General features: G+C 43.3%; 1 protein-coding gene across 3 annotated transcripts in view; it reads right to left on the bottom strand.

Annotated features, from left to right (window-relative positions):
* Positions 1-3,243: 3,243 nt before the first annotated feature.
* Positions 3,244-23,022, bottom strand: part of LOC122548566 (epoxide hydrolase 1-like) — a 32,007-nt gene continuing 12,228 nt past the window's right edge. For all 3 annotated transcript variants that reach the window (XM_043687395.1, XM_043687396.1, XM_043687393.1), the window contains exons 2-9: positions 15,349-15,536; positions 14,253-14,433; positions 13,844-14,071; positions 9,607-9,736; positions 8,776-8,990; positions 8,351-8,459; positions 4,526-4,651; positions 3,244-3,580 (exon numbers count right to left, since the gene is read on the bottom strand). In XM_043687395.1, the coding sequence (XP_043543330.1) occupies positions 3,376-3,580; positions 4,526-4,651; positions 8,351-8,459; positions 8,776-8,990; positions 9,607-9,736; positions 13,844-14,071; positions 14,253-14,433; positions 15,349-15,528 (1,374 nt within the window). In that variant the 5' untranslated portion in view covers positions 15,529-15,536 and the 3' untranslated portion in view covers positions 3,244-3,375. The remainder of the gene's footprint in view (positions 3,581-4,525; positions 4,652-8,350; positions 8,460-8,775; positions 8,991-9,606; positions 9,737-13,843; positions 14,072-14,252; positions 14,434-15,348; positions 15,537-23,022) is intronic.

Genomic DNA, 23,022 nt, shown 5'->3' with positions numbered 1-23,022 from the left:
TAAAAAAGCTTTTACTATCCTCCTTTATATTATTGGCCAGTTTACCTTTGTACCTCATTTTTGCTCTGCGTATTTCCTTCTTAGTAATCCTCTGTTGCTCTTTAAAAGCTTCCCAGTCCTCAGTTTTCCCACTTATCTTTGCTATGTTATACATTTTCTCTTTTAACTTTATATGTTTCTTAACTTCCCTCATCAGGCACAGTCGCCCATGCCTCCTCCTGGGATCTTTCTTCTTTTTAGGAATGAACTGATCCTGCAACCTCTGCATTATACACAGAAATATCCGCCATTGTTCCTCCACGGTCATCCCTGCTAAGGTATTGCACCATTGAACTTTGGCCAGCTCCTCTCTCATAGCTCCATAGTTCCCTTTATTCAACAGAAATATTGTCACTTCCGATTGTACCCTCTCCCTCTCAAATTGCAGATTGAAGCTTATTGTATTATGGTCACTACTTCCCAATGGCTCCTTCACTTCGAGGTCTCTGACCAATTCTGGTTCGTTACGCAATACCAGATCCAGAATTGCCTTCTCCTTGGTCGGCTCAAGCACCAGCTACTCTAAGAATCCATCTCTGAGGCACTCCACAAAGTCTCTTTCTTGAGGTCCAATACCATCCTGATTCTCCCAGTCTACCTGCATGTTAAAATCCCCCGTAAGAACTGTAGTAACATCTTTGCGACAGGCCAATTTCAGCTCCTGATTCAACTTGCATCCGACATCCAGACTACTGTATGGGGACCTGTAGATGACTCCCATGAGGGTCTTTTTACCCATAGTATTTCGCAGCTCTATCCACACTGACACTACATCCCCTGACTCTAGGTCGCCCCGCGCAAGGGACTGAATATCCTCCCTTACCAACAAGGCCATCCCACCCCCTCTGCCCATCAGTCTGTCCTTACGATAGCACGTGTAGCCTTGAATATTCATTTCCCAGGCCCTGTCCACTTGAAGCCATGTCTCAGTTATCCCCACAATATCGTATCTGCCAATTTCCAAAACAGCCTCAAGCTCATCCATCTTATGTCTAATGCTTTGTGCATTCATGTATAGTATTTTTAATTTGTTACTGCTCTCACCCTTCCCATCAACCCCTATTTCACTCAACTGTACAGCATGATCCCTTTTTGTATTTCTCATTTTCTCCTAGGAGTACAAAAGAACAGTATAGTATTTAAAACTGGAAAAAAACTGCAACACAAAGGGACTTGGGGATACTTGTGCAAGAAACACAAAAAGCTAGCACACATGCATAGTAGGTAATTAAAAAGGCTAATGGAATGTAGTTCCTTATTTGAAGAGGGTTAAAGTATAACAGTAAGCAAAACTCATTGCAACCGTATAAGATTGTAGAAAGGCCACATCTGGAATACTGTGAGCAATTTTGGTCCCCTTAATTAAGATATTGTTTCATTCGAGGCTGTTCAGAGAAGGTTCTCTACAATTACCCTGGTGTGGAGGGATTGTCTTTTAAGCAAAAGTTAATACTGTGCTTTCTGGAGTTTGGAAGAATGAGAGGTGATCTTATTGAAACAAATAGGATTTTTAAGGGGTTTAGAAGGGTAATTGCAGAGAGGTCATGCAGAAAGAATATAAAGAATTAGGTCAGAGATTAAAGACGAAGACCACTAACGTTGTAATCTCTGGATTACTTCCAGTGCCCACATACTACTGAGTATATGAATAAGAAAATAGATGAATGTGTGGCTTAAGGGATGATGCAGAAGGGAGGACTTTAGATTTTTGGATCACTGGGGAAAGTGAGACTTGTACAAGCTAGATGGGTTGTCCTGAACCAGAATGTGTTCAATATCTTCGCTGGGAGGTTTGTTCATGTTATTGGGGAGACTTTGGCAGGGGGTTGGAGCACAGAATGGATGTGAAGTCTGGACAATCCAGCAAGTGGCAGGATAGGAGGATTGGAAAGCTAAATTTTATATATTTAAATGCAAGGAGCCTGCCTGAGAAGGCAGATGAACTTACAGAGCCATGATCAGCATATGAGAATATGATCTTACAATCATTGAGACATGGTTGAAGAAAGGGCAGACTGACAGCTCAACATTCAGTCATGACAGGAGGCTGTAAGAGAGGTGGGAGCATTACGAGCTACCTGACAAAGGAGCAGCACTCCAAAAGCTGGTCCTTCCAAATACACCTGTTGGACTATAACCAAGTGTTGTGTGATTTTTAACTGTGTCCACCCCAGTCCAACACTGGCACCTCCTCATCACAACATTAACTGGGATTATCTTCGTAGATGGCATGGAATTTTTAAAGTGTTTCCGGAAGAGGTTTTGTTGCCAGTTCATAGATAGTCCCAGTAGAGATGGGAACGAGTGCTAGACCTAATCGAAGGGAATGAAACTGGTCAAGTGGGACAGTGACCATAACTCTATAACAATGTTATTATGAAAAGGGATAAAGATATTCCACAAATTAAATGTCTAAATTGGGGGAAGAATAATGTCAATGTAATGAGACCGGACTGGTAAAGATGGACTGGGAGCACCTACTTGCAGGTATATTTACATTTGGAAAGTGGGTGTCTTTAAAAAGTAGTAAAGTGAGCATTGCGGGATTGTGTATTCCTCTAAGAATGTAGCCAAGGACAGCAAATTCTGGGAACGCTGGATTTCAAGGGATATCGGGAGTTTGATTAAGAAAAAGAAGGAAGCATATGTCAGGTACATACCAGGTAGTCATCAGCCATGTTACTCAGTACGGCTCCTCTGGTGATTTTCCAGAGTTCTTCCCTCCCTTCCATTTCCTGACTTATTGCTGCTTTTGGGATGTTACTTGTAACCTCAATAGTGAAGGCTATTGCAAAATACATGTTCAGTTCATCTGTCATTTCCTTCTTTTCCATTATTAATTCTTCAGTCTATCAAAAAGACCAACACTATTCTCCTTTAAATATTTAAGAAACATCTCTTACTTTTTTTCTAATATTTTTGGCTAACCTTCTCTCGTACCTTAACTTCTTTTCTTTTTATTAATCTTTTGGTCATTCTTTGCTGTTTTAATATTCTGTCCAATTTTATGGTGTACCACACAGATAGCTCTCTGTGGTGATTATGCTTTTGGTACAGTAGAGCTTATTTTTCCGCCCTCTCCTCTCACAATCATAACATCAGGAATATTTTTTTTTTAATTTGTTATTGAATCAAGAAATAGAATCTCTCAATTGAAACAGATTCCAGATTCATTAATTGAACAGAATGTGATAAATTCTCCAATAACACTGATTCAATTTTTATTAGCTTGCAAATATCCCAGACATTACCAACATTACTTATCAGACAGAGCTTGGAATCTGAAGAGCTATCGTATGGGAACTAGATTCTCAAACACCCAAGGAACTGGAAGTCTCAGCCATTCTTTTTCACAGTTTGCACAAAATTCCAGAGATCCTCAGCCAATAGATGCGGCTCCTCAAAGGCTGCAAAGTGTCCCCCACGGGACATGTACGAGAAGGTCACAATCTTCTTGTATTTCTGCCTGGCCCAGACCAATGGGACATGCACCAACTCATTGGGAAATGCAGCCAATCCAGTGGGAACATAAACTCCAATCCTGGAAGAGGGAAAGGGAAAAGACAAGAGTAAGACAATCAGCTTTCCATTTGATCCTGGCCTCATCGCAGCCACAGGGACAGGGAGACAAGCTGAAAGAAACCAACAACAACTCCCTTTTAAATAGCACCTTGAACATCCCAATGCATCTCAAAGGAGCAACGTTGCAGAGAATTTGACAGTGAGCATCACAGGAGGAAATCACAGCAGCTGACCAAACCTTGTCCAAGAGAGAGCGGTCTTAAGGACATTTTAGAGAAAGAACATTGTGTAAAGAGATGCATCGAGTTATTGACAAAATTACAGCAGCCTCTACACTATCCCATCAAACACTCCCAGGACAGTGTCAACAAGGGGTGAGATACAGAGTAAAGCTCCTTCTACACTATCCCATCAAACACTCCCAGGACAGTGTCAGTAAGGAGTGAGATACAGAGTAAAGCTCCCTCTACACTATCCCAGCAAACACTCCCAGGACAGGTACAACATGGAGTGCGATACAGAGTAAAGCCTCCTCTGTACTATCCCATCAAATATTCCCAGGATAGTGTCAGCAAGGGGTGATATACAGACTAAAGCTTCCTCCACATTATCCCATCAAACATTCCCAGGACAGGTGCAGCATGGGGTGAGATACACGGTAAAACTCCCTGCGCTCTATCCTATCAAACACTCCCAGGACAATGTCAGCAAGGGGTGAGATATAGAGTAAAGCTCCCTCCACGCTATGCCAAACTCCCGAAATGCACCAGTAAAACATAGTGCTTTGCCAGATCTCCAGGTGTTTCCTGCTTTTCAGCAGATATGTTTCCCTGAATCTTCAATGATTGGTCACTGTATGAAATGGTGTGTTGGCTGCAAGGTTGTCATTAGCCTATTACTTTATGATCCTGCAGCAGTGATGGTGTCATACAGTTATGTCCAGGTAGCTGGTCTCAACACTCACTTGGCATCAATCCGATTCCTGAAGTTAATTCCTAGGTTCTCTTTATACAGGCGCATGGAGGAGGTAATGGAGCCTGACACCCAGTAGATCATCACATTGGTCAGAAGTTCATCCAGGGAGAATTTCCTACAATTGGGATGGGTGAGGAGTGAAAGATCCAAAAGACAAAAATAAAAGTTAATACATACCAATGGACTTTCCCTACCAAACACTCTGAGAGATCATTACTGGGGAAAATTACACTTTTCTGAGTTGAATTCCATTTACCATTACTCTCCCCACATAACCAGTCCATTGATATCCCCCATTTACCATCTGAACAACGTTTGTATTAACTTCCTGAGCATACTCCTCCATTTCAATCTAAGTCATTAATGTTCACCACAAACAGCAAAGAACCAGCACTGGGCCCTGCAGAACCTCCTGGAAGCAAACTGTCAATTACAGAAACATCCCTCTACCCTCACCCTCTGCTTTCTGTCTCTCAGCCAACTTTGGATCAGTGTGCCACTTTCCCTTGGATCCCTTGGACTCTTACTTTCTTGACCAGGCTGCTGTAAGGGACCTTGTCAAAAGCCCTGCTAAAGTCCTTGTAGACCACATCATGGCAGGACAGAATTGATTAGCTAAAGGGCCTCCTCCATACGAGAACAAAGAACAAAGAGAATTTACAGCCCAGGAACAGGCCCTTTGGCACTCCAAGCCTGAGCCGATCCAAATCTACTGTCTAAACATGTCGCCCAATTCCTAAGCATCTGTATTCCTCTGCTCCCCACCTACTCATGCATCTTTCCAGGTGCTTCTTAAATGAATCTACCATGCCTGCCTCTACCACCTCTGCTGGTAACGTGTTCTAGACATCCACCACCCTCTGTGTGAAGTACTTGCCACGTGTATCTCTCTTAAACTTTTAACCTTTCATCTTGAAAGCATGACCTCACGTTATTGAATCCTTCACCCTGGGGAAAAGCTTATCTCTATCTACTCACTCTATACCCTTCATGATTTTGTAAACTTCAATCAGGTCCTCCCTCAATCTCCTTTTTTAAAATGAAAACAAACCTAACCTACTCAACCTCTCTTCATAGCTAGCACCTTCCATATCAGGCAACATCCTTGTAAACCTTCTCTGCACCCTCTCCAAAGCATCCACATCCTTTTGGTAATGTAGCGACCAGAACTGTACACAGTATTCTAAATGCAGCCGAATCAATGTCTTGTACAACTTTAACGTGACCTGCCAGCTCTTATACTTAATACCCTGTCCAATGAAGGCAAGCATACCATATGCCTTCTTGAGCACTCTATCCATCTGTGCAGCCACTTTCAGGGTGCAATGGACCTGCACTCCCAGATCTCTCTGCTCATCAACTTTTCCCAAAGCTCTTCCTTTTCCAGTATAATTCACTCTATAATTAGACTTCCTAAATGCATCACCTCACATTTGTCTGGATTGAACTCCATCTGCCACTTTTCCGCCCAACTCTCCAGTCTAACTATATACTCCTCTATTCTTTGACAGTCCCTTATGTTTTCTGCTACTCCACCAATCTTCGTGTCATCTGCAAACTTGCTGATCATACAAACAGTGCCTTTTTCTAGATCATTTATGTATATCACAAACAACAGTGGCCCCAGCACTGATCCCTGTGGAATACCACTGGTCACCTTTCTCCATTTTGAGAAACTCCCTTCAACTACTACTCTCTGTCTCCTGTTGGTCAACCAGTTCTTTATCCACCTAGCTAGAATCCCGTGGGAAACCTTATCAAACGCCTTCCTAAAGTTCATGTATATGACATCAACAGTCCTTCCTTCATCTATCAACTTGGTCACTTCCTCAAAGCACTCTATTAAGTTGGTAAGGCACAATCTCCCCCCGCACAAAACCATGTTGTCTATCACTGATAAACCCATTCTTTTTTAAATATAAATAGATCCTATCCTCAGTACCTTCTCCAGCAACTTTCCCACTACCGAGGTCAGGCTCACTGGTCTGCAGTTACCCGGAATATCCCTACTACCCTTCTTGTACAGGGGGACAACATGAGCAACCTTCCAGTCCTCCAACACCTCACCTGTATTTAAGGATGCCACAAAGATATCTGTCAGGGCCCCAACTATTTCCTCTCTCACCTCCCTCAGCAACCTGGGATAGATCCCATCCGGTCCTGGGGATTTGTCCAACTTAATAACCCCCAACCCAACCAACACATCTTCCCTACTTATGTCAGCGTGATCCAAATTAATCAAACTTCTATCTCTAATCTCAACATTCATCATGTCCCTCTCCTCAGTGAATACTGATCCAAAGTAATCATTCAGAATCTCACCATTCTCTCCAGTTTGACACACAGCCTTCCTTCATTATCCTTTAGTGGACCAATCCTTTCTCTAGTTACCCTTTTGCTTCTTATAAAAGAATAAAATGCTTTGGGATTCTCCTTAATTCTGCTTGCTAAACGTTCCCTCAAGAAATCCATTCTGACAGATCTGGTGATGGCCAGGGCTGCTGTTTCCCTCTGACCCTGTCATTCACCCTCTGTGTGGCTATTCAGATTAGACCCCTCTGACAGTATCCAACAACACCATGTCTTGCCATCGTTTGAGGTTTTGGGTCATGACAGGACACCTGTTTCCTGCTTTCTGTCTGCCTACAATTTAACTAAAGGAGCTAGATTCACTGTTTTCCAAACTAATGGAACCTCCTCATATCTATGGAATTTTGGGAAATTCAAACCAAAGCATGAACTATCTCACTGGGCACTTCTTTTAAGACCCTGGTATAAGGTTGATCAAGATTGGGCAGTTATCAGCCCACAGCTCCATGTTACTCCTCTGGTGGTTTTCCATAATTCCTCCCTCCCTTCCATTTCCTGATTTTATCGCTGATTCTGAGATGTTACTTGTATCCTCAATAGTGAAGCAAAATACCTTTTCAATTCATCTGTCATTTCCTTCTTTCCCATCATTAATTCTCCAATCTTTCATAAAAATCCTAAAAGCGTTTTCCACCTGCTTTTTATTTTTTGGCTATCTTTCTCTTGTACTCTAATCGTTCCTTTTAATTAAGAGAAAACATTCTGGATCTTAATGAGTCCACACCCTCTCTGTAGCTGCCTGGTTCACAACTCACCTGCAATATAGACTCACACACCCTCTCTCACTCACACTCTCTCTCTTACACACACACTCCCATCCACTCTAGGAATTAATTGCATACAACTACAGAAGGACACCATTTTTTTCACTGCTTCACCTGTAACACAGTATCTCTGTGTATCTAATCCTGAGTCTCAATCATCGCTTGTAACAATGTGTTCCAATTCTCCAACATCACTCAAGCAAAGACAGTTCTCCTCACTCAGAAATCAAGTAGGAGAGACGGCTGTGTATGAAATGAGCAGGATTAACAGAAGTTCAGTTCATGTTCAATATTGAAGGTAAGTAAATTGCAGTGTTTTGCAAGTCAAGAGTGCTTTAGCTCTTTTAACATTGACACCTCCCTTAACCTTCATGACTTCCCAATCTCTCGCCATCACCTTGGTGTGCTACAAATGAAATGACTTGAGAAGTTAGCTGTGAAGATTGTCCCTCCCTTGTTACTTGGTCCTGGCTGTTGAGAGCTGGGATCTTGCTGCTCTGTGTGACTCAATACCACACCAACAGAGCAAACGGCCACTGGGGAGGTCAGTGCTGTGTCAGTCAGGTATTCTGTTAGTTATCACTTACCATTGTTAGTGTAAATATGTAGATTTGAGAACACTGCCTGACCAAGAACCTGTGGAGGGAGAAATAAGAGCTGAGAAGGTTTGAACATCCCACCTCGTCAGTCCTCCATCTTCAAGTTCCCGGAAATCCTTGTTGGTCCATGTTGAAAATTTCTCCAGTATATAAGCAGCCAAGCCCACAGGGGAGTCATTCAGAGCACAACCTGGTAAATGTCAACACTGAGAGGTTTACATTGGCAAATCTCCTGAGAATCTGTTATCCTAGATAAATAACTGCTGAATCCTTCAATTATAATACAATCTGTAACTTGCTCCCGGGTATCAGCTTTCCTGGATATAACTTCGGAAATCCTTAATTAGCTTCCAGTCTGTAACTCAATTCCAGATCCTACATCTATTATTCTAGATGTTAAAAACTCTGAACCTCTTGATTAGACTCCTGTCTGTTACTCACTCCTGGCCCACTCGATTCGATGCTGCCTGAGTAATCCTTGGGTCCTGTCAGTTTTGGACACCTACCTGGGGAGTCAGGTTTTGTGCCCTGAATGTGCATGTAGCCAGATTCCTTCAGCAGATCATAGACAGTCTTTTCAACAAACGGGTACATCCGCTCAATGTCAGTCTGGGTGAATCCAACCAGGGATGGAGCATACTGCCCAAGTAAGAGGGAGGGAAGTGTCTTCAGTCCCATCCTGGAAATGGGGAAGAAATTCAAGTGGATTCCTTTCACATTCCTGTAGTGAGAGGGAGCAAATAGATTGGTAAGGACAGCAACAGGAGGACCATCCACTGCAGGAGAATCTTAATCCATTGGGGAGGGGTTGGGGAGGAACCTCTACCCACTGGGGGACCTTCTACTCATCCCAGGAGCACCCTGTAACTACGCAGTCTACCCTACTGTACCCATGGCTGTAGCAATACTCCATTACACCTAAAGTAGAGCAGCAAGACAGAGCTCAAAAGTGACCCTTCTTCACCACTCTCCACTCATTCACCACCTTCCCTCCCTCCCTCCCAACCTTCCCCAACTCCCACCTTACACTTTCCCTTCCTCCATCTGCTTCCCATCCTCTTCTGCCCCCCAATTCCCACATCCAACCCTTTTCCCTCGTAGTCATACTCTCTCCAATGCCCATGAGACCTTCCCCCAGCTCACCCTATATTCTCCTCCCAAACACTCATTCCCAGCTATCCCCCACCCTGAATCTTCTCCTCCTCCCATTTCTTTGTGCACATTCCTCTCCCACCACAAACCCGATTCCCCCCATCTTGCCCACCACAGCTCAGCCACTTCCTCCGCCCACTAAGTAGGAGATGAGATATGTCTTTTCCGTTAACTGGGACACTTACTCTGGCTTCATTTGGGCCATGTTAGTGGCAATCAGAGACCCCCAGTCTCCTCCCTGCACATAGAACCGATCAAACCCCAGGCGCCGCATTAACTTGCAAAACACACGAGCTGCAGCGATGCTGTTAAAACCTGGAAAGAGCAAATATGTCGAGAATTAACATCCCTCCAATCCTGCCAAAGTCAGTGCTGTTTCAGAAATGCTAACACATTCAACTCCAACTCACTGCATTCAACTCAGCATTCCATCCAAACCAAAGCACCCAACTGTTTTTATTCCTACATGGGATAGGGGCATTGCTGGTAAGGATGTTTTTTTTTAATTGCACATCCCTAATTTTCTTTCAACTGTTTAGCTTTCTAAGCCATTTCAGTGGACAGATACAGTCATTTTACTGTAGATCCAGAATCACAATTATCCAGACTGGGTAAGGATGGCAGATTTCCTTCCCTGAAGCACATTGCTGGGTGAGTTGTTATGACAATGGTTGCCATTAAACTAGCAGACTGCCATGATTCAAGAACAGAACTCACTGTCACCTTCCCCAAGGGAAACTAGGGATGGACATTCCTGATGAAGGGCTTTTGCCCGAAACATCGATTTTCCTGCTCCTCAGATGCTGCCTGATTTGCTGTGGTTTTCCAGCACCACTCTAATCTAGACATGGACAAGAAATGCTGGCATCCAATGAATAATTAAAAGTAGTCAGAAAGAAATCCTAAGAATTAGAAGCATGTTAAATTCTGGACTCAGCACTCCGAAGCCTTAGGGGGTTCAGAAAATGAAAAGGTTTTGTAATGAGGAAAGTTGTAGTTTGATTACAACATGTACAACCTTGTGGTGTCATAACAAGCTGTGTGTGTGGAGAGAAAACCTAGAACTAGGAATCACTGTTTGAAAATAAGGGATCACCCACTTAAGACTAAGATGAGATGAAATCTTCTCTCTAAGGGTGGTGAGGGCTAGCCCTAAGTTGTACACATATTATCAATTTAGTTTCTGTTCTAACACTGCAGAGTTATATTTAATGTTGTTTGTTTGAAACTTGTTGATTGAGTCTTGATGATTTATTTTCTTGGTAAGTCTCCTGGATCTCATGTTCTGTCTAATTTTTGAAAAAAAAAACCTACTGGTGCCTACTAGCTAAACTACTGGCCAAATTGGAACAGAAATTTGGCAGCTTCAGCTGGGATCTTAATACAGTAAATTTTTCATCAAGAAAAGAAGGAGACAGAAAACATGAGATGCTACAGGCCAGTCTAGAATCTGTTATAGGGAATCAACACGATCCATTATTAAGGAGGTAAAAGCGGGACATTTTGTAATTCAGAGTCAACATGGCTTTGTGAAAGGGAAACTGTACTTGACAGATTTATTAGAGATCTTTAAGCATATAACAAGCAGGGTGAATCAAAGGAAGCAAGTAGATCCGTGCTTCCCAAACCTTTTGCCAATGTGTCTTCATTTTAATGCTGTGAACTTTGTGAGATCCCAAAAAGAAGATTTGGGAAGAGAGAGCTGTTGATTGTGACAAGGATGATTTAAGTTGAGTCAGGTGTGGGAGATGTTCAACAGCACACCTACTTACAGTCATAAAGTCAGAGAGATCTACAGGCAGAAACGGACCACGTGATCCAACTCCTCTGCGCTGCCCAGATATCCTACATTAATGTAGTCCCATTTACCAGCATTTGGCTCATATGCCTCTAAACCTTTCCTGTTCATGTACCCATCCAGATGTTTTTTAAATGTAGTAACTTTACCAGCCTCCACCACTTCCTCTGGTAGCTCATTCCATACATGCACCAGCCTCTGCATGAAAAAGTTACCCCTGAAATCCCTTTTAAATCTTTCCCCTCTCACCTTAAACCTATGCCCCCTTGTTTTGGACTCCCCCATCCCAGGGAAAAGACCTTGGCTATTTACGCTACCCATACTCCTCATGACTTTATAGACATTATAAGGTCACCCCTCAGCCTCCAATGCTCCAGGGAAAACAGCCCCAGCCTATTCAGCCTCTCCCTATAGCTCAAACCCTCCAACCCTGGCAACATCCTTGTAAATCTTTTCTGAACCCTTCTATGTTTCACAACATCTTTCCTATTGCAGTGGGATCAGAACTGAGTGCAGTATTCCAAAAATAACCTCATCATGTCCTGCATAGCCACAACATGATGTTCTAACTCCTTTAATCAATACACTGACCAATGAAGGCAAGCATACCAAATGCCATCTTCATTAACCTGTCTACTGCGACTCCACTTTCAAGGAGCTATGAATCTGCACTCCAAGGTCTCTTTGTTCAGCAACACTCCTTAGACCTTACCATTAAGTGTATTAGTCCTATCCTGGTTTGCCTGCCAAAATGCAGCACCTCACATTTATCTAAATTAAAATTCTTCACAGCCTTTCTCTTACTGCAGGAACCTGCCTCAAGGGTTCATTAGACCATGGTTAACGTAAGGATAAAAAGTGAGGAATTAAAGGAGCCTTTCAGCTGTTAGTATTCGTTCCATGATCCATGGCAGCTATCGCTACCTCAGGCTTTACAACCGCAAACATCTAGTCACATGACCCCACTGCAATTGAAGCTCACTGTTTGAAAAGCACTGCAGTAAATGTTGTGTATTTGGATTTCCAAAAGGTATTTGATAAATTATATACAACAGGTTACTGCTCAAGAATTCAGTGTGACATATTCACATGAAGAATGGTCTCTCTCTGTTATATAAGACACTGCTTCTCAACTGTCCTCCCACACTGGACAAACTCACAATCTCCCAGACTATACTCCTGCTGCCACATTTTTATACACTTAACCTCTCCATGACTTATTATGAGTATTCTGCTGACAACTCATATTCTTACCCCATCTTCGTATCATCAGCAAATTTGGCCGACAATACAGTCTGTCCCTTCATTCAAGTCAGGAATATAAGGGTGGGATGAGTTAGAAAAAAGGTCAGTGGACTCAAAATGTTAACTCTGTTTTCTTTTCGCAGATGCTGCCAGAACTGCAGAGTTTCTCCAGCTAGTTCTGTTTTTGTTTGGAGTGAGTTGGATTGGATCAAATCAGATTGATTGGTTTGTTTGGCTGAAGTGGATGTATTTGGCTGGAATGGCCTGGTTTGCCTCGTTTGGATGAGTTTAGCTGCGTTGGGTAGTTTGGTTGGTTTAGGTGAGTTTGGTTAGTTTAGGTGAGTTTGCAAGAGTTTGGCCGGTTTAGCTAGTTTCAAGAGTGTGGTGCTGGAAAAGTACAGCAGATCAGGCAGCATCCAAGGAGCAGGCGAATCAACATTTCAGGCATAGGCCTTTCGTCAGAAATTAGGCTTGTGGGCCGCGGGTGGGGGAGGGTCTGTGAGATAAATGGGAGAGCTAGCTGAGAATGCAATAAGTAGATAAAGGTGGGGAAGAAGGTGAAAGGTCGGAGAGGAAGCTGGAGCGGATAGCTGGGAGAGATGATGGACAGGTCAAGAGGGCGGTGCCAAGTTGAAGGCTTGGGTCTGAGATAAGGTGGAGGGAGGGCAAATGAGGAAACTGGTGAAATCCACCTTAATCCTGTATGGTTGCAGGTTCTCAAGTCAGAATATGAGGCGTTCTCCCTCCAGACGTTGGACGATTAGGCGATGGAGGATGCCCAGGACCTGCACGGTCTTGGCAAGTTGGAGAGAGAGTTGAAGTGTTTAGCCATGGGGCGATGTGGTTGGTTGGTGCGGATGTCCCAGAGATGTTCTCTGAAATGATCCGCAAGTTGGCATCCTGTATCCCCAATATAGAGGAAACCACATCAGATGCAACGGATACAGTAGATGACATTAGTGGAGGTACAGATCCTTCCACATCTAATAGAAAGTTACCTGTACCACACTCTCGATTCTGATCTCCAGCAACTGCAGTCCTTACTTCCTCCTGTTTTAGGCAGTTTGGTTGGTTTGGGTGAGTTTAGCTGGTTTGGATAGTTTGGCGAGTTATAGGTGAGTTTGGTTATTTAGGGTACTGCCCTGAAATCCATTACACACTGTACCAATGAGGAGACTGTGGGTTTCTTGAGCAGGAAATATTCAGATCTTCTTGGTGAAAATGACCAGGAGCTCCTAAATCTGATTGGCGGCCCGTGGTGAGTGGGGTCCTGCAGGGGCCTTAGTGTTTTACAATTCCCATCAATGACTTTAGTGAGAGAAGCAGTTAGGTCCCACGACATCTTACTGGCCAGAAAGCAGACCCAGAAGGAGACTCACCTTTCTTGCATGGAGCCTCTGAGAAGCCGTAACCTGGGATGGATGGACAGATGACTTCAAAGGTTTCCTGCTGACTCCGACCATGATTGGCTGGATTAATCAGCTGAGGGATGATCTTGTAGAACTCATAGAAAGACCCTGGCCAGCCGTGGATCATCATCAGTGGAATGGCAGTCTGACCTTGAGGCAGGTGAGGGGGCTTCACGTGGACAAAGTGGATATCAATTCCTGGGAAAGGGAGGTTAAAGGTCAATACACACTGCTTCCTGTTTGTTATTATTATGGGATTTGATTAGTTTTTTAAAACAAGACACAATCAGTGAAGCTGACCTCTCAGCAAACCCTCCCCCATAACCAGGAATTGCCCACCACAATTCCTGCACCACCACAGCATGTGGCTAGAATGCACCTTCAATCCTGGTTCTGAAATGTGGGAACTGGTTTAGGAATTCCAGCTGTTTCTTCCAGTTGTAGTCCTTCCTCCAATAAGACACGACCTTCCTCAGGTAGCTGGAATTAAAACCGTAGTGAAACCTACTGTCCTCTAATGGTGGCGTGAAGCGAGTATGGTCCAGGCGATAGTGCAGGTCCTGAAAAATACCAACATTCAACAGTGAGACATCCCATCCAACACAGGCACGTCACGTGGGCGGCACGGTGGCACAGTGGTTAGCACTGCTGCCTCACAGCGCCAGAGACCCGGGTTCAATTCCCACCTCAGGCATCTGTCTGTGTGGAGTTTGCACATTCTCCCGTGTCTGCGTGGGTTTCCTCCGGGTGCTCCGGTTTCCTCCCACAGTCCAAAAATGTGCAGGTTAGGTGAATTGGCCATGCTAAATTGCCCATAGTCTTAGGTGAAGGGGTAAATGTAGGGGAATGGGTCTGGGTGCGTTGCTCTTCGGAGGGTCGGTGTGGACTTGTTGGGCCGAAGGGCCTGTTTCCACACTGTAAGTAATCTAATCTAAATTTACATAAGCACTACCTACCACATCAACTTTCAGCACCGAAAATCAGTCTATGGTCAACTCATTTGAAATCCAAGCTAAATGCTGATACGCGAGAAAGATGACCAGACTCACACCTATGTTCCCAGCCTTATTAGGAGCATTAATACAAATGTGGTCGTCGCCCTATTACCATTACTTTTTACTGAAGCCTATCATCAGCAATATTGTCTACATGTAGCACTATTACCAGTTCTGTCACTTGTTCTAGAGGGATTCATTCTCAGTTGTTAGCCATTTTGTTGCTCGCTCAATTATGAGATACTGTTTGGTAACTATTTCTTTTTCTGGTCTGAAGCTGGCTCTATTATAAACTCAATGAACAGTTCAATTGCTGGATCCATCAGTGATTCTAATACTTGTCAGCAACCGATTTTATTACTTGCCAGTTACTGGTTTAATAACTGTTCCTTTTACCAGTTTTATCACTGATCTGTTGTCAGTCTGTGCTGGTTCTGTTACCAATTTCTAAGCTCCTGTTGCTCATTGGTCAATGATTACCTGGATCATCTCCTCAGATGTTTCGATGGTGAATGGGCGGATAGTTTCATCATCCTGGATATCCTGTCGCTCTCCAGCTCCCCACCAGCCATCTCCTTCTGGGATAGTCTTGGAATTCTCATGGAAAAAGAAATAATACAGGAGAATTCCAACTGCAACAGTGAAAATGAGGAGAAGCATGATGGAATCTGAAAGAAACATAAATTAATAAGTGAACACACACTTTGAATTTTATTTTACACACCAGCTCAGAAATTCTTTCAGGATTGTCAATACGCAATGAGAATTATTTTCCATTCAGTCTGAGGGAAAGAAGAGTTGGTCCAGGGCGAACATTTCAAACTTAAATACAGACAATGATGAGAGCAGGCAAACTGCACTTGGGAACTGCCAGATTAGGTTATGGCATAGGTAAATAGAGATACATTTAAGGGATGTCCCAAACAAAAGGAAAAATCCAAGTGGAGGACCCGCCATCCAAGATTAACGCAAAATGTTAAAGATAGTATCAGACTTAAAGAAAAAGCATATAACTGCACAATGATAGGTGACAGGTCAGAAGAAAAGTTAACAAAAGATGAATCAGGATGAAGAAAACGGGTTTTTGAGGATGTGGGCGTAGCTGGCTAAGCCAGCATTTATTGTCCATCTCTAATTACCCAGAGGGCAGTTAAAAATCTACCACATTGCTGAAGTCCAGACAGATTAGGATGGCAGTTTCCTTTCCTAAAGGACATTAGTGACCCAGATGGCTTTTTCTGACAAAAGACAACTGTTTCATGGTCATCATGAGACTTCCAGCTTTACCGCCCCATGGCCCAACATTTCAACTCCCCCTCCCACTCTGCCGAGGACATGGAGGTCCTGGGTGACCTATCACCTTCATCCCCTCCCCTACTCACCCATTGTACTCTATGCTACTTTCTCCCCACCCCCACCCTCCTCTAGCTCATCTCTCCACGCTTCAGGCTCACTGCCTTTATTCCTGATGAAAGGCTTTTGCCCGAAGCGTCAATTTCGAAGCTCCTTGAATGCTGCCTGAACTGCTGTGCTCTTCCAGCACCACTAATCCAGAATCTGGTTTCCAGCATCTGCAGTCATTGTTTTTACCTTCCAGCTTTTTGTTGAATTCAATTACACCAATCTGCCATGGTGGAATTGAGCCCAGGTCCCCAGAATATTACCTGAATTCCTGGATTAATAGTCAAGCAGTAATACAAAGTATGAGAGAAAAGTGGCTAAGAAGATTATAACAGGATGTAAGAATTTCATTTAAGAGTAGAGAAGAATTGACAACATGAGTGTCAGTATTACAGAAAGGAAGTCTGGAGAATTAATACAATGCAATTCATATAAATTATTTGAGTGAAGGGACCAATGTTGTAGTGCTAAATTTGTCAATGATACAAAGATAAGTAAGAAAGTGAGTTATGAAGAGGCCATTAGGAAGGCAAAAAGCCAGATAGACAGGAAAAAGAGTGAGCACAGATTTGGAATATGCGCTATAATGTGGGAGAATGTGAAATTGTTCATTTTTAACAAGAAGAACAAAATAGAAGCATATTATTTAAATGGAAAGTGATGCGGAGCTCTCAGATGCAGAGGAATCTGGGTGTCCTCATGCACGAATGACAAAAGGTTAGTATGCAGAAACAGCAAGTGATTAGGAAAGCTAATAGAATGTCATCATTCATCCCGAGGGAAACTGAATACAAAAGTAGGGAGTTCATGTTCTAGTTATACAGGATTGGTGAGATTACAACTCGAATACTGCATGCAGTACCTTTCATCTTATTTAAGGAAGGGTATAAATATGTTGGAAGCAGTTCCAAGAAGGTGTCACTGCAGCACAGAATCACTGAATTGTAAAGGTGCAGAAGGAGGCCATGCCTGCACCAGCTCTTCAAACAAGCATCATTACCTAGTGCCAGTCTCCTGCCTCTTCCCCATTCCCTTGCATACTATTTCAGGACAAATGGTCATCCAATGCCCATCTTCTTTCATCAAAATACAGTAGATCCTATTGGATCCTGTGTTGGGAGAGCTGTATCAAACAGCCAACTCAGAAACTGAGTAAGAACCAAAGGGCCCCTTTGTGATGAGGTGGTAGTGTCCCTACCCTTGGATCAGGAGACTCTGGTTGAAGACCCACTAGCTCCAGAGCTGTGTAATAACATCTCTGAACAAGGTGATTAGAAAAATAGGTTAAATAAAACAAAATGGGTGTTATTATTTAAAAGATAATGTGCTAATGAGGAACTGGAGACAACATAAAATGTCAGACCACGTGGAATGGGATGTAGTCTGTTAGGTGGTAGTTCCATCTGAGTATTGTAATGAAAGTTCATAAGTGGGTCATGAAATTCCAATGGGTCACTTAGGGATTAGGAAAACACAGGCTCGAACATAAAAATATTATTATTGGCCTGACTTAGACAAAGATGAAATTTTGACAAGCATCATTGGTGAGGAAATGCCAACCATCAATTAAATGTGCATCCTTTGATTCCAATACCAGCTTTTGAAGAACTGTTTAACAGGGTCTTAATAAATTGTTCAGGAGCCTTACCTGAATTGGGAATCAGTATCTCTTAGAAATGATGAATATTTTGATGAGATTTCCTGAGGCAGAACTTAGGAGGAAAATTGGAGCAAAAATAGTTTTGGAAAAGTTAGTTTAATTTTATTTCTAGTTACCCAAAGAAATAGGAACTGAATCTTTGGCTAAATCTAAGTCATGTTGAATTTGTTAGATTAATCCTTGCTGTGAGGCTCAGTAAGTTTTCTCGCTGTATCTTACCAAAGTTACGAAATTAATTGTCGTCTGAACCCTCACATTTGGAATATTCTGTGTAATTCTGATCTCCCATCCTATGAGAAGGATGCTATGAAACTTGAAAGGATTCAGAAAAGTTTTACGTGGATGTTGCCAGAGTTGGAGGGTTTGAGCTATAGGGTGATGATAAATAGGCTGGGGCTGTTTTCCCTGGAGAATTGGAGGCTGAGGGTTGACATTATTGAGGTTTATATAATCATGAGGAGCATGGATAGAATAAATAGACAAGGTCTTTTCCCTGGTGTGGGGGAGTCCAGAAATAAAGGATACAGGTTTAGGGTGAGAGGTGAAAGATTTAAAAGGGATCTAAGGGGCAACGTTTTCACATTGAGGGTAGTGCATGTATGGAATGAGCTGCCAGAGAAAGTGGTGGAGGCTGGTACACTTACAACATTTAAAAGGCATCTGATGGATACGTGTACATGAAGGGTTCAGAGCGATATGGGCCATGTGCTGGCAAATGGGACTAAATTTACTCAGGATATCTGATCAGCATAGACGAGTTAGACTGAAGGATCAGGCAGCACAGTGGCTCAGTGGTTAGCGCTGTCTCACAGAGCCAGGGACCCAGGTTTGATTCCCGCCTCAGGCAACTGTCTGTGTGGAGTTTGCACATTCTCCCCATGTCTGCATGGGTTTCCTCCCACAATCCAAAGATGTGCACGTCAGGTGAATTGGCTGTACTAAATTGTTCAGAGTGTTAAGTGCATTAGTCAGGGGTAAACGTAGGGGAATGGGTCTGGGTGGGCCGAAGGGCCTGTTTCTATACTGAAGGGAATCTAAGCTAATCTAATGATCTGTTTCCATGCTGTACATCTCTATGACTGTATATCATGTTTGATTTCCACTCCACCTTACCATGTGCTGTTCCTGGAACAACTCGACATTCATCAGATATCCCAGAACTCATCTTGTAGCTGAACTTTCTTTTATTTTTAGGATGAGGATGTTGCTGGCTCATCTAGCATTTATTGCCGATCCTGAATTGACACATGGTGGTTTAAGAGTCAAACACATTCCTGTGGGTCTGGAGTCAGATGACGTAAGGATGGCAATATCCTTCCCTAAAGGGCACTACCTAGTTCCCTGGATTAGTAGGGTGGTGATACCAGGAGGATCTGCTCCAGGGATTGTGGCACAGGCCACACATCCTCTTCCCCCAGGAGCACCAGACCATGCCAGCCTGGTCTTAAGATGGCGCTGGGGTTAGCCGTCTGAAGGAATGCACAGCCCCATCAGAGGTTAATTACCTTTTTCAGTTTGTCAGGATAAGTGCCACCATCTTCACATTCACTCGATCTCTGTTACTGTACCCACCTACCCCCCAAGGCTCACGCTGTACTGCTCTCACTATTGTCCGCAGCATCTTCCCCTCACTCAGCCCTGATAGCACTAACTCTACATGCCCTTTACACTACCAACTCACTCATAAGGGAGATTTCCTCACCTGTGTGACCCACTTTCACCTCCCGTAATACCCATCTCTCTCACACTATAAGAAAACAACCCCAGAAAAGGGCAGAAAGAGTCAAGATGGATTTTGTTTTTCCTGAAATTTGGTTCCTCACCACAATCCTGAGGAGAGACGCTTGACTCTGACTGTGCCCAGCAGGCCCTGGACTGGGATGGGAGGCTGCCCTTGACTGACTATCCTGGGACTCCATGAGCAAAGGCTCTTCCCCTTTTCCTGACTGAAGCCTGATAATAACCACAACAACCTGGTTTCCCCAGGCCTGAATTTATCAGATGTTTGTTCTGAACTTTAGCAATGCAGTGGTTCCTTCGAGGAATTTTTTAAAGCGGGGCAATCAATTTGAGTGGACAATGAAATCCCAGGATTTTGACAGCTTGAAAGCTGTACTGGTGGCTGCACCAGCTTTTGTAGCAATGAATCATTATAACCATTTAAACTCGCTGTTAATGTCAGTAGTATCTATGTTGGTGCAGTAATGTTACAGGCGGATGAGAGAGGATCAAATGTTATTTTTAACACAAACTGATTTTGTGGCAACAGAAATATTCAATTGTTGAGAGACACTGGGAGGCTCCAAGGTTGGTATTATTCCTACAACATTTTAAAATTGATAATTCTGCAGAAACTGTTGTTTGTATGATGAATCATAATCCTTTAATATTTTCAGTGAGATGCCATATTAAGAGATTATGACTGTTTTGTTGAAGTTTAATACTACAACTGTCTAGTTTGAAAATGATTTGTGACAGGAAGAGACAATAGTTTAGTAGGTGCTATTTACCTCTACCTTAGAATCCAGGTTCCCAAACAACCATACATTATTAGTACTCATTACAAATTGAAATGTACGCCCTGTTGTATGAGAGTCATGGACATGTATCGCAGATGAACACAACTGCAGAAGATTGAGCTCCAGATTTCCAAACTCAACCTGTGCTTGGAGTCACTTATGTATCAGTGAGAGAGAACAGCATGGAGAGCACAGTTAGGAGATGGTCACATTGAAAGTTAGGAATGTAGAGACAGAAGGGAATAAGTAACAGCCAGGTAGTCTAAATGAAGCAGGCCGGCAGAGCTAGAGTTCCGAGTTTGTCATGCTTGCTAATCAGTTTTTCTTTTGGAAACTAGTGAGGACAATGGTGCCTGTGGCCCACCCTGTGACCAACATGGTCAGACAGCCCCGACTGATGACTGACTGGACCTCTAACTGATCCGTGTGCAGCTCCTCAACCGACTAATCACAAATCCCCTGACTACTTGCACTGGATCTACAGGACACACTGTGACCCACTGTCTGGACTGTGCTGAAATGGAGCCCTTAAACTTGACCCACCCTTGACTTGAATGAGGGCTACTCTCCTTAAACTTTAAGAGCTGGCCATTTGCTAGTAAGTAAATTTGCACATGACACTAAGGTAGGCAGAGTTATGGATAGTGCTGAAGGATGTTGTGGGTTACAGAGCAACATTGATAAGATGCAAAGCTGGGCTGAGAAGTGGCAAATGGAGTTTAATTCAGAAAAGTGTGAGGAAGTTCACTTTGGAAGAAGTAACAGGGCCTGTGCCCGAAACATCGAATCTCCTGTTCCCTGGATGCTGCCTGACCTGCTGTGCTGTTCCAGCAATAAAGTTTCAACTTTGATCTCCAGCATCTGCAGACCTCACTTTCTCCAAGAAGTAACAGGAGGACTGGGCTCATGGTAAATTCTTGGCAGTGTAAATGAACAGAGATATCTCGGTGTCCAGGTGCATAAATCCCTGAAAGTTGCCACCCAGATTGATAAGGTTGTTAAGAAGACATATGGTATGTTGGCGTTTATTGGTCAGGAGATTGAGTTTCAGAGCCACAAGGTCATGCTTCGGTTGTACAAGACACTGGTAAGGCCGCACCTGGAGTACTGCATACAGTTCTGGACACCGCATTATAGAAAGGATGTGGAAGCTTTGGAAAGGGTTCAGTTGACATTTATTAAGATGTTGCCTGGCATGGAAGGAAGGTCTTGCGTGGAAAAGCTGAGGGAACTGAGGCTGGAGAGAAGAAGGTTGAGAGGTGACTTAATCGAGACATATAAGATAATCAGAGGGTTAGAAAGGACAGTGAACAGTGAGAACCTTTTTCCTCAGATGGTGAAGACTAACATGAGGGGACATAGCTTTAAATTGAGGAGTGATAAATTGCCGACAGATATCAAGAGTAAGTTTCTTTACTCAGAGTATAGTAGGGCTGTGAAACGGTCTGCCTGCAACAGTAGTAGACTCGCTGACAATAAGGGCATTTAAATGGGCATTGGGCATACATGTGGATAATAATGGAATGGTGTAGTTTAGATGGGCATCAGATTAATTTCACAGGTTGGCGCAACATCGAGGGCTGAAGGGCCTGTACTGCACTGTAACATATTATGTTCTATGTTCTATTTGGTTGAAGCATTTGTAGTGTTTGCTGTGTAGGCTGCTGGTGCATGCTGTACGTATGAGATTCACAGAGCACGGGCCTTACAGCGACGTGTCCATCCCCTTGAATGAGGATTCCTAACAACCATCTCATTGTCTGTGTTCAGCAGCAAGATAGCACAGGCGCAGTGTGATGCTTTAAAGTCTGACCGAGAAGTCAAATTGCTAAAAGGCAAGTCAAGACCTAGATGCCACAAGCATTGAAGTTGACACAAAGTGAAGGAACACTAAAAAGTTGAGCAAGCAGCACCGAAACACATCCCACTCCAACCCTTGTGCTGGGTGCCTGTCCCTGCACATACAGCAGCGTTACAATGAAAATCCTGAAGTACAGAACTGTGCAGTAAGTGCATTGGGGATGAGCCATGAGGGTGCAGAGAGGCTGGTATATGTCTGATGAAAATGTCCTTGGAGGGAGTATGCCCATCGGAACATGCCCTGAGATTTTAGGGGCTGCTGTCCAAGATGGAGATCCACAGGTGAGCTATATACTGACTGCTCATGTTGGGAATTGTCACTGTCTCGATTCAATCTGACAGAGGGGAGGTTGTGAAACTGTATACTAACGAGGTGAGATGAGGCATTAATTAGGTGTTAATCCCTGCGACCTCATGCTATCGGCCTCTTGCTGTCATAAGTGAGAGTCTCATCTCTCCATCAGCTCTTGGTCAGAAAATGGGATTTTTTTGTTTTTGACATTGAGAAGCTCCTCATTGGCCATTTCATGTTATTTTTCCAACTATCTTGCCATTCAGAGGCTGGAAAGATTTGGCCATTTGTGTCTATCTTCACTGTCTTCACACACAAGAAATCTCCCGGAAGTAAAGATCCAGTGGAGAATCAGGGGTTGAAATAGACAAGTATTAGTCAATTAAAAGTCACACAACACCAGGTTATAGTCCAACAGGTTT

The sequence above is a fragment of the Chiloscyllium plagiosum genome, chromosome 3 (genome assembly GCF_004010195.1).
Source record: "Chiloscyllium plagiosum isolate BGI_BamShark_2017 chromosome 3, ASM401019v2, whole genome shotgun sequence".
Taxonomy (NCBI): domain Eukaryota; kingdom Metazoa; phylum Chordata; class Chondrichthyes; order Orectolobiformes; family Hemiscylliidae; genus Chiloscyllium; species Chiloscyllium plagiosum.
Note: the sequence above shows the minus strand (reverse complement) of the source record. Positions and strands in the feature narration are given on the sequence as shown.